This window comes from Pinus tabuliformis, chromosome 6 (genome assembly GCF_031772625.1).
Source record: "Pinus tabuliformis cultivar Carrire ecotype Pingquan chromosome 6, CPIR1, whole genome shotgun sequence".
NCBI lineage: Eukaryota > Viridiplantae > Streptophyta > Pinopsida > Pinales > Pinaceae > Pinus > Pinus tabuliformis.
This window is the reverse complement of record NC_142292.1, coordinates 1,903,425,102-1,903,439,480: the sequence shown is the minus strand read 5'-3', so window position 1 is coordinate 1,903,439,480 and position 14,379 is coordinate 1,903,425,102. Positions and strand designations below refer to the sequence as shown.

The 14,379-nt window shown below is 38.8% G+C and overlaps 1 protein-coding gene across 8 annotated transcripts in view; it reads left to right on the top strand.

Moving 5' to 3' along the window:
• Nucleotides 1–4,240: 4,240 nt before the first annotated feature.
• LOC149266798 (biotin--protein ligase 2-like) overlaps nucleotides 4,241–14,379 on the top strand; it is a 259,505-nt gene continuing 249,366 nt past the window's right edge. For 4 of the 8 annotated variants that reach the window (XM_089430971.1, XM_089430972.1, XM_089430958.1 and 1 more), the window contains exons 1-2: nucleotides 4,241–4,777; nucleotides 4,879–4,941. In XM_089430971.1, the coding sequence (XP_089287097.1) occupies nucleotides 4,665–4,777; nucleotides 4,879–4,941 (176 nt within the window). In that variant the 5' untranslated portion in view covers nucleotides 4,241–4,664. The remainder of the gene's footprint in view (nucleotides 4,778–4,878; nucleotides 4,942–14,379) is intronic. The other 4 variants (XR_016260272.1, XM_089430936.1, XM_089430940.1 and 1 more) reach the window with 3 other exon arrangements.

Below are 14,379 nucleotides of genomic sequence, written 5' to 3'. Positions count from 1 at the left end.
ACATGGAAAATTATGCAGATATGCTGGCAGCTTGCTCTTGGGATAATCTATTTAGCGAGGGCTTTGTCGAGAAACTGGGAGCATTTATTGTGAGGCCTCATAGAGAAAGGGCCGAATACATCTAGCAGATGAAGAAGCAATATGTCCCATAGGTCGTCTTTAGCTTCGTGGATGTTAAAATAATTTTCTTTCTTTCTTTCACTCTAAAAAAGGTTTGCATATTAAGAAATTTGATCCTTATCTAGACTTGGTAAATCCAAAGTTAAAATGAATCTAATCTGATTATTAATATAAAATCTTATATATATATATATATATATATATATATATATATATATATATATATATATATCCTTACTCTAAACACTAAATTAAAATGTCAAAAAAAGTTATCGGATCTGAAATGATAGAGAAAGTAACCATCTGAAACTTTGAACAAGTTATAAATCCAATACACAATTCTTATCCTGAAATTTCTAACCATATACTCAGATCTCTTAATTTAAAACCTACCAAATATGTCTTCGCACATATGAGGGATTTCCATACCCTAATCTTTATAACCTCTTTTGCTATATCGTCACATAATGGCATGGCATAGACCCCACAAATTGATTTGAGAGTTTTAATAATTTATAGTTATACCCAGGGTTGGAATTTGGATTCCTTTTTACCTGTCAAACAAATTTTTGTTGACGTTTTGGATCTTCATACTACCCATCAAAGAAGGTTATGTTTAAAATTTTACCCTTCACGAGTAATGCTTTGATAATAAATTTACCATTCACCATTGATGTTTTGAGTAAAAAACTACACTTCAATAACACAATTATGTTAAAAATTTCACATATTTATCATAAGAAAAAATACAAAATGAACATAATACAAAAATGGGTTATTGAATCTGATCATTTCTTGATAATGAATAATGATAACATATTTTCTATTTTAAAATATCTTTTTATATCAAAATTTCTCAATAACCACCCAGATGCAGGTGTATAAATCTGCGTACAGCTCGACGGCGGCATGTAAGGGAGGCGCGTGGCCCCTCACAAGTGCCAGCCAACCTCGCATGAGGATTGATTTAATGTATCAATACTTCGAATTAATTGTTGCATTAACGCAGCATACCACCACCTTCCAGTTCAACAGTATAATGGTAATGGCGCTTTGTTTGTTTCTCATTCTGGTTCCTTCCTTGTGCTTAAGTTGTTCCAGCGAGAATGTCGCTCCTGGCTCTCGAGTAAGTTTAGTCCACTGTCTAGCTTGGGTTCATAACGCTGCCATTCACCAGTGCATCCATCTTCCTTTTAATCCGTCCTGCACCTTCCTCTGCAGCTCCCTTTCTGTCTCCTCCGTTGCTGTTTGTTCCGCTCCTCCTGCCATCCTCAAAATGCCCAGAACTCGCTCTAGGATGAGCTGCAGGAGAGGCAGCTCCCGTGGTCATGTCTCCCGCCAGCCATCCTCCACGACCTCTGAGCCTTCGTCGGATGCTTCGGAATTCAGCTTTAATAGATACCCTGCAACCAGAAGTGGTCGTGGCAGAGGAAGAGGGCAAATTATCACCGAAGCTTGCTCTTACCACTCCCAATCCCACACTGCGCGCTTCCGCTTCCCCTGCTCCCTAGGCAACTCTTCCTTCATCGTGTCAGTCACCATTGAGCTGAGTGAAGACGCTGTGGGTTCAGGAGTTGTTGGTTCGGAGGCAGTTGGTCCAGGCGCTCCCTTGGAGCCGACGACGGCAGACAAGAACGCTTCCACGCAGACTAAGGCTACTCAGCGAAAGGATCCAGGCGGCCCAACAAATCAGGAAACTACCACTCACGCCGGTCCTAGCGCTCCTGCAGAGGGTGGTTCTTCAGGCAAAAAAGGCCAACCCTCTGAGTCTGAAGATTCTGACCAATTCGGCTGCCGCATTATTGAGGAATCGCCTCCTACCTCGCTTAATGATTGAACAGGTCCGCACCTTCTGTTTTTGCTCCGCTGTGGTAAGAAGACATCCTATCCTCTCAGAATCCACAGTCATTTCTTGTCTCACAATTCTCAGTATCAGGTCTTCTGCTAATATAGACTCGCCGATTTCCCCTGCGTGGGCGGCCCTCTCCAGTTTTTTAGTCACTGTCATAACCAATGTCTTACAGTCTCTGTCCTCCTGGATTTTGTACTGGGTCAATAGGTTTATAGGTTCTCTTTCGGTCATGGAAAGGCCGCGCAGTTTTGAGATTTTGTCTGGTTCCAAACACTCTGTTCCAGCTTTCAGTTACAGTTTCAAGACACATCAAGTCTCAAAGCAAGTCACTATGAAGGATTTCTGGTCAGGTTTTCAAGTGATTTTTGTAAGCATGCCTTCTTCAAGGCTAGAACTCTAGGGGCCCTTGCCCCTCTGTAATTTTATTATGTATCAATATAGAAGTAGCTAAATTCAGATTTTTTTTTAAAATTTTTTTTTTTAATTTTTTTTTTTAATTTTTTTTAATTTTTTTATTATTATTATTTTTTATTTAATTTTAATTTTATTTATTTTTTATTTAGTTATTTTTTCTCAATAACCAAATTGAAAATCAATTTGATTGTTAACCATTAAAATAAAAGTACTTCATTGTAAGTTTTGTACAAAAAATTATATAGTCTTTCATAAGTGGATTTTTCGTATTTTGGACATTTTTAGACAACCATTTATTTTTTATTTAATTTATACACCACTATATTATTTTTTATTTTTGTACATGGCCATATTATTATATGTACACAATTGTTATTATTAATTCCAATTAGACTCAATTAAGTATCATTCTTTACCTAAGTTGTCAAATCCCAACCCTCACAGGGAGCTACTATGAGGACTCCACCCAACAAACAAGTTGTGGTTGGCGAAACTGTTAACATAGATATACAAATACAAATGATTCATACATCATTAACTTGTAGCAAAAACTAGTCTAGTGAAATCAACCCAAAAATGTTGGTCTACTGAAACATTGATTAAATTACATTTTTGATTTCTATCCAAAAGAGCTCGTATAAGGCAAAGTTCATTAAATTACATTTTCTATTTCCATCCTACATTACATGTTTATAGATTCTCTAATAATTTATGTCCCTCTTTCCCATATATGTAATAGTAAATCTATACTCAATAACTGCTATATCCTCTTTCTTTGTGTTTTGTGTTAAGTTCTCATCATTTTAGAGCATAGATTGATACTCTTCCTCAAAAATGCACCTTAGGTAAATTTATCTCATTTTACATCGTAAATTTTTAACATATTTAGGATGTTGGAATTCTTTTTTCCTCCTAATTTTTATGTAAAATTATATCTCATAAAATTCTATAATATACACTTTATACTCTATTCCTCAAACACATTTTCACTCATTTTCCTTCTCTTACATTTGAATAACACTTTCAACTCCTTTCTTTCATTTAATTCTTTCTTAACCATAATTACAACTCATATCAAATTGAAACTAAATTTAATTGAGAATTTCTTGACACACTAATATTAATTAAAACTAAAATTATTTTTAGTTTTTTTTCCAAATTTTATTATGAAATGTTTAGTAAATTTTAAATTAAACAATTAACATAAAAATAAAAACCAAAGGCTAGTGAAGTTTATCACCTCAATTGGGATTTAATCACAACATTATAATAAATCAGGTGAAGTTAATCATCTCATAATTGGCACTTTACCACAACTACATAATAAATCATACTTCTTCATTTCAACACAATTAAAGAGATGTTACTTCCCCTGGTAGTTGGCACTTCAAGACTAAGTTATAATAAACCATACTTGCTTTTCATGAATTTAATGGTTAAAAATATAATTTAGGAAAAAGAACGAAAAAATAAAAATAAATAAATAAATTTCGTTGCAATATTAAAAAATGAAGTAATTGCCCAATCCATGATGAATAAACACAATCTTACCATTAAATGTAATTAAAAATAACTTGTAAGATTTATTTTTTATTTTTAATAAAAAAAAATAGATAACAATTTAAAGAATATTTCTAATAAAAATATACATCAACAAAAATAAAAATACACACAATGTTTCCAGCTAAAAAACATAAAAAAAACTAATAAAAATACACTTCAACAAAAGTAAAAATACGTATACCAAAAAACACAAAAATCTATGTAAAAATATAATTCACCCTTAATAAAATTTCCTGAGATTCGGTAATAAATGCACATGTAATAACCCAAAGAATAGTTAGAGTGGCTCGAAATCCAATATCTCAAATGCTACGAGGGCGTCACTCGCTTGTCTAATTAATTCATTACCTACAACACAATGACTGACTTGGATAGCTACCCGCTGCTGAAGGGTGGAATTGAATGCATATCGCTGGATCTCATTAATTACATCGAAGAGTCGGAGCCTGCGAGAGCGTGAGAGGGCAACTGTGGGAAATCTGGGTAAATAGGTGATTATGTATAAAGGGGTTTTTGAAAAAAACTAAACCGTCAAAAAAATCGTTCTGTGAGTTTCAAAACACATCATGTGAAACGGCAATGTAAAATTATTAAACACATTTTACGGTCAAAATGCCTTCCAACGGGCATTCTGCCCGTCAAATTCCAACCCTATACCCCATAAACAAAGTCAACAAAAACAGGTAAAACAGGTTTGGTAACTTGTCCAAAACTTATGTCCATCTCATCGGGACTGAACCACAACTTTATGTCCATTTCATGGGGACTGAACCACAACTTTAGAAGGTTTTCGATCTGTTTCAGTACTCACGATGTTTGCATGCTGAGGTAAAATCCATTCATTCACTGTACCCTTTTCTCCAGAGGCATTTAGTTTGTTAAATCCACTGATAATTGATACAATTGCTCTCTCGTGCGTGCATGCACAGGCTTGGAAATCCATCAACCATCTGCTCATACAAAGGTCATTACCGTTCAGCGGTGTTTTTCAGGTGAGTACATAGCAGCATTAATTAGTTAAAAAATTTCATTGTCTGTGGGTTTACTTATTTGAGTTACTGTCAGCTCTGATAAATGGGAATGAATTTGATGGACTTTTATTTTTGTGAAGCTGATGCACTCTAAACAGATATTTTAATATTTTAAAGCAGTTGGGACAATATAGAATTGGAAATAAAAATCCCCAAGGAGTATCATGGTACTGTTTTGAGGCTCTACCTTTTATCAGAACAAATTTATTGCCATGCAGGAACCCTAAAATCTGTTTGCTTCTCTGATGCGTGTGTACTGTTGGTGTAGTTAGAATTAATTTCGTCGTATGATTTTCATAATTGTTTGGAGTTAATTACATATTACGATTTTCATAATTATTTGGAGTAAAGAAAGGTGTAATTTCTCAAGGTAGTTCATAAGATGATTTAAGAAAGTGGGCAAAAGCCACAAAAAACATGGGTTTCAGCCGAAGTTATTCCACTTCAACATCAACGGGAATTTCTGACAGAATGACATGTGAAACTGCTTTGCCAAATTTACTCTGATTTAGCTGTGTGTGAAGTGGCCCATTGGTCGTCGTGTGAGTTGTGGTCAAGTGGGCTTTCGAAATTTTCAGAAGCCTGGCTCAACCCTCTGGAGAACATGATGTCTTGTTAATGTGGCCAATTATGTGTTCTATATTTTATTTTTAACTGAGTTTAGGCGGTTTGTGTTAGGCATTGCATCTCAATAGATGTACCCAGGTGAAAGGTGATTTTTTTTAGGATAGATAACTAGGTTGTGGCATTTAAGCTGAAGCTAAAACCCACTTCATTAACAAAGTGCTGTTTATCAAACACCCCTACGCACCCCCCCGCCCCCCCCAACCCCCCCCGGCCCAACAAAAGAAAGAAAAGGTAAAAAGAAAAAGAGAAATAGGAGGAAATAGTCCTTTGTTCAATTTAATCTTAGCAGGAAATATTAACAGAAATTAGAATGCTTTGCAAATGGATAAAATCACATCAGGAGCTGATCTTAAATGATTAGAAACTTATTGCAATTTATCTACATGAGTCAGAGTGTAGTTGCTACAAGACATGGTTAGGTGTGTGCATATTGCATGCATAATTGGTTTTTGTTTACGTAGTTGCTTTTTGATGGCATACTTTTTCTAACAGCAACTTTTGGGGTCAATCAAAGTTATTGCGAAAACTACTTTGTGTGATTGGAAAAAAGTGAATTTATGGCATAGCAATGAATGGGCTGAGAATGATGAAACCCGAGAATAGGACAGGGAGTATAAACCAACTGAATCTACAATTTATCAGAGGACGAAGATGGAAATATCAGTGGTTTGAGTCCAAATTGAAATGATTAATGAGTAAAGGAAGTGGATAGGTAACATGTGACCTATGTCACACGGTTTGAGTTCGAATTCGAGTTCGACAACGATTAAGTTCAATTCAAATTCGAATTTTCCGATCAGGTTCGAATGAGGTTTGACATTAGGTTCGACTATGCATATTTTTCAATATATATATATATATATATATATATATATGACAAAATAATAAAAAATTCAAAATCGATCCATAAACACATGAATACAAATTTTTATTAGTAAACATACATGAATAATGTAATCATTCTAACATCTAGTTAAATGTAAACATACACAATAGTAGTTTGCAAAAAGAAATGACATAATTTTCAGCCTTCAAAATCTAAATGAATGTCAAATTCTAGTAATCTTTTAAAAAATCACATAATAAAAACATAATCAAAATTTAAACATACACATTACAATACAACTATATCAAGAACTCATTGTAGAACATCTTCAAATTTCAAAATTTTAGAAAGGAAGTTCACGTAGAACTCACGAACTCATTCATGCAGATCTCACTCACTCACTCAGAACTCACTTGACACTCGCAAGCTATGCTAAATGCTTAACGCAACATTGTTTATAAAGGATTTTTTTGGCGGGAAGATTGCCGAAAACCAACTGCCAAACCTAATTCGAACCTCAACAAAAATTTTCGAATTTGATTAATTTCGGCTTAAGGTTCGCTTTCAGGTTCGAGTTCGAACAGGTTCGGCTTTCAGGTTTGGCGAACTTGAACGAATTTCAAATTTTTTTTGAGGTTCGCCGAATTTTGAACCTGAAGGTTTAAGTTCACTGAACCCTGTGACATAGCATGTGACCAATTGGCAATAGATTGACCTAGATATTTTGATATTTTAAAGCAGTTGGGACTGTTTAGAATTGGAAATTAAAATCCCCAAGGAGTATCATGATACTGTCTTGAGGCTCTACCTTTTATCGGAAGAAATTTATTGCTGTGGAGTAGCCCTGAAATCAGTTTGCTTTTGTGATGCGTGTTTACTGTTGGTGTAGTTAGAGTTAAATTACATCATACGATTTTCATAATTGTTTGGAGTTAATTACACAGTATGATTTTCATAATTATTTGGAGCAAAGAAAGGTGTAATTTCTCAAGGCAGTTCAGAAGGTGATTTAAGAAAGTGGGAAAAAACCACAAAAAACATGGGTTTCATTGGAGGTTATTCCACTTTAACATCAATGGAAATTTCTGACAGAATGACATGTGAAACTGCTTTGCCAAATCTAGTCTGATTTAGCTGTGCATGGCCCTTTGGTCGTCATGTGGGTTGTGGTCAAGTGGTAAATCAAGTGCGCTTTCTTTTTAGAAGCCTGGGTTCAACCCCATGGAGAATATGATGTCGGCTTAATGTGGCCACTTATGTGCTGATGCTCTATATTTTATTGTTAGCCAAGCCTAGGTGGTTTGTGTTAGGCATTGCATCTCAATAGCCAGGTGCAAGTCTGGGGTGATTTTTTTAGGAATAGATAACCCTCGGTTGTGGCATTTAAGCTGAAGCTAAAGCCCACTTCAATAACAAAGGGCTGTTTATCAAACACCACCACCAACCCCACCCCCAGGCTCAACCCAAGAAATAAAATGTAAAAAAAAAAAAGAGTAGGAGGAAATAGCCCTTTGTTCAATTTAATCTTAGCAGGTAATATTAGCAGAAATTAGAATGATCTGCAAATGGATAAAATCATGTCAGGAGCTGGTCTTAAATGATTAGAAACTTATTTCAATTTATCTACATGAGTGTAGTTGCTACAAGACATGGTTAGGTGTGTGCACATAGCATGCATAAGTGATTTTTGTTTACCTAGTTGCTGTTTGATGGTCTACATTTTCTAACAACAACTTTTGGGGTCAATCAAAGTTATTGCGAACACTACTTTTGTGTGATTGGAAAAAGCTGAAAATTTAGGACATAGCAATGAATGGGCTGAGAATGATGAAACCCGAGAATAGGATAGGGAGTACAAACCAACTGGATCCACAATTTGTCAAAGGAAGAAGATGGAAATATCGTTGGTTTGAGTAGAATGACCAAGCATGAATTGGACACACACACACACACACATATATAATAATTATAATGAATTGATTAAGCAAGATATGGTACATTATCGTTTGACTTTAGCATGAGTTTGGCATACTTCATCATGTATTCCTTTTTATATAAAATTGAGGTTTTCCCTTCCTTGTTCTTACAAGAATCCACATTGAACTCTCTAGCATTAGAATCTAGAATTCTGTAACACTACTCATCGTTGTAATCTTCATCACACTAGTGAGTCTTGTGTGTGCATATTTATCAACCCTCTTTTATAGGTTAGTGAACATGGTTTACCCCATGATAAGACGCGTGTTCACTTCATTGTAATTTATTATGTTATGATCCTTAGCCCTTAAACTTGAAACACAATGAGATATTAGAAATGCTCAACACTTCATTCAATATTGAAACCATTAAAGGCAGGGTTACATTGCATGATGATCCTCTTTATGGGAAGATCAACTCTTGTTCATTTGCCTCTTTGAGGGGACAACTTCTTGATGAACCAAATTCTATTACAAGAAATTCCGATACCTGCCCCATAAGGAGGACTCCATTCTTATTTATAGCTAGCTAGAGAACCATAATCATAACCAACATGCTAACTACCTAGTGCACCTTCTTTAATGAGGCCACATTACATTTATTGTATGCTAACTACTTAGTCGACCTTCTTTAATAAGACCGCATTACATTTATATTCAGCTTAACTAACTACTGGGCCTTATTTAATAATCATACACATCATGGACTTGTTGCCGCAAAATCTAGCAGGCCTTGGAGAGGGGCACCCCACAAGTCTAACACTAGACCAAGAGACAACAATGAGGTAGTGGCACACTGTCACCACAACCAAAACCCCTTGCTCTTTACGGATTTTTACTGATGGGAGGAGTCCCGGTATGTGAGAAGGTCACCTAATGGAAGGTTAGGTGCAAGGTGACACAATGAGGCTTTCTACAAGAAAGGCGCAATTTAAGTTCGAGGCTTCGATAGGAGGCCATTCGCTTTATTGATAGAGGCTTATTTGATGAGGCACAAGACACAGTGTTTGATTGATGAGTTGAGGGTTGGTGTAACCAAAGGACAAGGCTTGGAGAAAAGGTTCCCAACAATGTATGCTAACAAGTCCAAGGCTCATCTAACAAGAAATATATACAAAAAAAACCTAGCTCTGCCGTGCATTCATGGTCGATTGGTTCTTGGCCGCCTGTGCGCCCTTGGCCTCTTGCTGAGGGTTCCTTCCCCCTCCCTTGTCCCCTTCCCCATGCTCCCTCTGTTCCTGCTCCCCTTCGGGTTTGAAATTTTTGCTTTTGATTGGCTGGACAACCTAGATGGCTTCGCTGACCTCTGAAATAACTGCCTTCAACTCCCTGGTTGTTGCCGCCCCTAAGTTCCAGAAGCAAGGACCGCTGTGCTTTGTTAAAATGGCAATTGAGATCCCAAAGATTAACATCAATGCCCCTCAAGCTCGTTCCCGTGCCCTGTAGCTAGCGGACCGGGGCCTTATTGGACAGTTCATGGGCCTTTGGCCTTCTCCGTGTTATATTCGGTCCTGGATAGAAAAGAATTGGAAGCCGCTCATTAAGGGCAAAGTTATGTTGACATTCTGTGGGAAGGGCTTCTACACCTCCTTCTTTGAAAATAGATTGGACAAAGATTTGGTTTTCAGGAGCGGCCCTTACTTCATGGGAGCCCAGGGGCTTTATTTGGATAGGTGGAGTCCCAACTTCAATCTAGACTATGATATTCCTACCTCTGTCCCAGTCTGGGTGAAGCTACCATACTTCCCCCTCCACTGCAGGAATGACACAACCTTTTGACTGATTGGGAACACTCTAGGAAAGTATATAGATAGTGCTGAGCCAAAGAATGGTCTATTCTCCTGTGTAAGGATATGGGTGGAAGTTGACCTAGAAAAAGGACTCCCTGCTGCAGTCAATCTTTGTATGGATAGCTGGATGCATGTCCAGGAAGTTGACTACGACCAACTGCCATTCAAATGTAAACTGTGTCATGAATATGGTCACTTTGCCAAAAGTTGTCCAAAACAACACGATACACCGGAAATACAACAAGGAGAAGCAAATGAACAATGGCAACAAGTAAAAATGAAAAAGGGGAACACAAAGCAGAGCAACAGGGCAACAACAACCTCAAAATCAACTCCTTAGAAAGAAGGTCCAAGCCAAAGCAAGCCTACCCCCCAGTGGCGCAGACACTCTGGAGGGTGAAGTTGGCAAAGAAGAAAATAAGTATGCAACTTTGGCATCGGTTCAAGAGGAAGGTGGCACTCCCATAAATGCCACAACCCTTAGTGGTACTAAGGCTGCTTTGCTCTCCTTGACCTCGAAAAAGCAAAAAGAAATGCCCACAAGCCCATAAACAACTAGTAACGCAGATGACACCACAAATGAAGAGGAAGACGACGAAGGGTTCTTATCCTCCAAAGAAATAACGGTAATTGCAATACCGACGAGCTCAGCAGACGAGAAATCAGAGGGCGCAAGAATTAGGGATATGGACAAAAAGACAAGAAGATCAAGATGGAAAACAACCAAAGAAATAAGGAAAGGAAAAACGGAAAAAAACAAGGAGTTGGGTTTTCAACACACCATTCCACGACAGTTAGCCAACTTGGGGGCTAAGGAGGCAAAAAGGGAAGTTTAGTAGGCCCTGCAAAAGGAGTGCCATCCACAAAGGGTAAATAATGAATATTATCTCTTGGAATTGTAGGGGTCTAGGTTCTAGAAAAAGAATGGAAGTGAAATCACTAATACAAAAGGAAAGACCAGTAGTCACCCTCCTCCAGGAGATGAAGTTGAGCGAGATAGAAATCTCCTCCATTCACTCCAAACTTTGGGGTTTTAGCAATATGGAAGCAAAAAGCTCAAGAGGTGCTTCGGGAGGCCTCTGCACAATGTGGAATCCAACAAAATTACAATTGGTAAGCTCTATAAAAACCATACACTGGATTGCAACTACTTTTAAGATTTTAGAGTTGCAATAGACCTTCTCTGTGATCAATGTATATATGCTTGTTCACTTTAAAGAGAAATAGGAATGCTGGAAGTCATTGATGGAGTTAAAAAAAACCGATTATGGGTGAAACTGTATACTGGGAGGAGATTTCAATACTTCTATGGGTCAAAATGAGAAATGGGGAGGCTCCACTGTTAGGGATGCCTCCAAGGAGAATATGGAGGACTTAATTCTCAATCTCAATCTTTTTGATGTAAAACCTCCTAAATTCCTTTATACTTGGAATAACAAGCGCTCAGGCCCAGGCCATATTGTGGCTAGGCTTGACAGATTCCTCGCCTCTGACAACCTTCTCTTATTGAATTTATGATTGAAATCCTTTGTTCTCCCGTGGTGTGGCTCAGACCATTGTCCAACCAACCTCCTTATCTTGCCCTCTCTTAATCTTGGGCCTATCCCCTTTGGGTTCTCTCCTCTATGGTTGGACTCTCTTGGGTTCTCTGATATGGTCTCACTTTCATGGTCAGTTTGGGTTGAGGGCAACCCAATCTCTATCTGGGAATCCAAAATTAAAAGGCTAAAAGGAGATATTAAACAGTGGCTAAAAGAAAATAAATCGGAAAGGCAATATGCAATAAAGGATACGGAGAAACATCTAGCTTCAATTCAAGGGCAAATGGAGACGACCTCGATTAATCTGACAGACTTCCAAAAAGAAACTGAAACCTTTAGGGTTCTTCATGGCCACCTCATAAGAGAAGAAGAGTATTGATTCGAATTGGATCCATAAACGAATGTCATAGAACTGTGACTAAAACAGGTCGAATAAATCCTTGAAGAATCCAAAACAGCAATCGAAAACACCCTGAACCAGTGGCCATGGCAGCCGGCGTGGAACGATGAGGACCTTGGTCAAAGTGCGCTGACCGAGGCCCATGGAGACTGTGCAGGAGGTCAAAATAGCCCCTGGGAACCCCGGATCGGGAAAAGGAGCTGGTTTTCGATGCCGCTAACGCGCATCGCTGGGCAAACAAGGCTAAAATGGTAGGGCTTAAGCACTCGGTCACATTGGGAGCCAGAGGACCATGGGCGGAAAAGCGGAAAAGGCGCCAGCGTACGAAGGTGGGACCCACGACCTGGAAATCGACGGTTTTACCCGGGGTGCCCTTGAACGGTAAGAGGTTTTGGAAAGAAACAGAGCGAGCACCCTCAACAATGGACACGTGGCAGCGAAGGAGAGAGAAAAACCGCCGCGATCGTGCGTTATCGGTCGAGCAAGTCAACCGCGCTCGACGTGCGAATGACATTGGATTGGAGGAGCCCAGATTGGACGACTGAGATTGCACCCGATGGACAAAGCATAATTGACAGGGGATTAAGCCGCGATTTAAGAGGATTTGGAATCTGTTGACCGCCACGGTGGAGAAAGCAACGAATTGACGAGCGGGCTGGCGTAGTTCCGATGAGGACACGTGGCTACTCCTCGAGCGTTCATGCTGACGCCGAACAGGGAATTCTAAGCACACAGGCGACAGGCGAATCGACGCAGGCGGGAGAGGAAACGAACATGCATGGAGGTCGAATGGCTAAAGCCATGAGCAGAGACAGTGAACAGAGATCAGAAGAGAGATTCAGAGTCCAAGCGACCCAGAGAGACAGTGAACAGTGAACCCTGAGAGGAGGACTGAGCACAGAGAGCAGTAAAGCCAAGCAGAGGAGACAGAGGGCCGAGCTGACCACAGGCAGCATCGAGCACCAAAGAGCTTGAAGAATCAAGCCTTCCCATAGAGGAATCTGTCCGGATTGAGCATCACAGTTGGCTCTTTCCACTGTAGGCCGAGGGTCACAAAGGTGGTAGGAAGAATAAGAGTCTGTGTACTCCAAGTGGCTTGGGGAATCCAAGAACCACCCTGCCAAGCAAACTCTGCTTCAGGAGAACTCATATTGAGTCCTTGCATTGTAATTTCTCTACTGAAAGACATAATAAAACAAGGCCATCACTGAAGTTGGATCGGAGACGTAGCCTTGGAGAATAGGGTGAACTCCTTATTAAAAATTGCTTGTGTCTTTGTGTTGCTTACTGCATTTTTCTGCTGTCTTTCCATTCAAAATGTCTGTGTATTGGCAATCTGATCGATCCGGTGTTTCAATAACACAGAACACTCACACCAACACTTGAGTCTGTAATACCTTTTTGTTTAATAAATCTTCACTAAGGTCATTCATAGGGTGATTATCAGATCAAGTGGTATAGGGTGATTATCAGATCAAGTGGTATCAGAGCTCTAGGCTATAAGGTTAGACAAGCTTGTGTTGGTTTAGCTGTGAATGATCACTAGATCAAAGCTCAAGTTAGGAGAAGGAGAGTTGGTGGAAACTAATCCTGAAATTGGAAGAGTCTATTCTCGAAAAACAATGTCAGAAGAAGGTTCTGTAGGGCCAGACTCTCAATTCCTAGAAAGTTTGCTAGCTGTAAAGTCCATGGTGGAAGAAATGTATAGGGACTTTAGAAAGCAAAAGGGTGAAGATTCATCAGGCTCTAAGCAAGATAAAGAAGAAAATGAGTCTCATTCCGATGACCACTCCAAAGGAAAGGGGAAAGAAGAAAGCTTCCCTACACCTCCTAGTAGCCCTGTACATAATATGAAGGCATCTTTGATTAAGTTAGATGTTAAATTTGATTTGCCTATATATGATGGAGAGTTGAATGCTGAGAAGTTGGACAATTGGATAAGACAAATTGATGTGTATTGCAGAGTACAAAATATAGACTCAGACAAGAGCAAGATTCAGCTGGCAAGCCTACGCCTAGGAGGCACTGCCTTGGTTTGGTGGGAAGGCAGAACCCAAGCTGATATGAAGAAGCATGGTAAGACTATCTCTGTCTGGAGTGACTTTGTTTCTGCCATAAGAAAGTAGTTCTATCCATTGGCCTACATGCAACAAGCCATGATGAGCTGGCAAACTCTTCGGCAGTTGAAAGGGCAAAGTGTACAAGGGTATACTCAAGAGTTCAGAAAGAGAGCATTGAT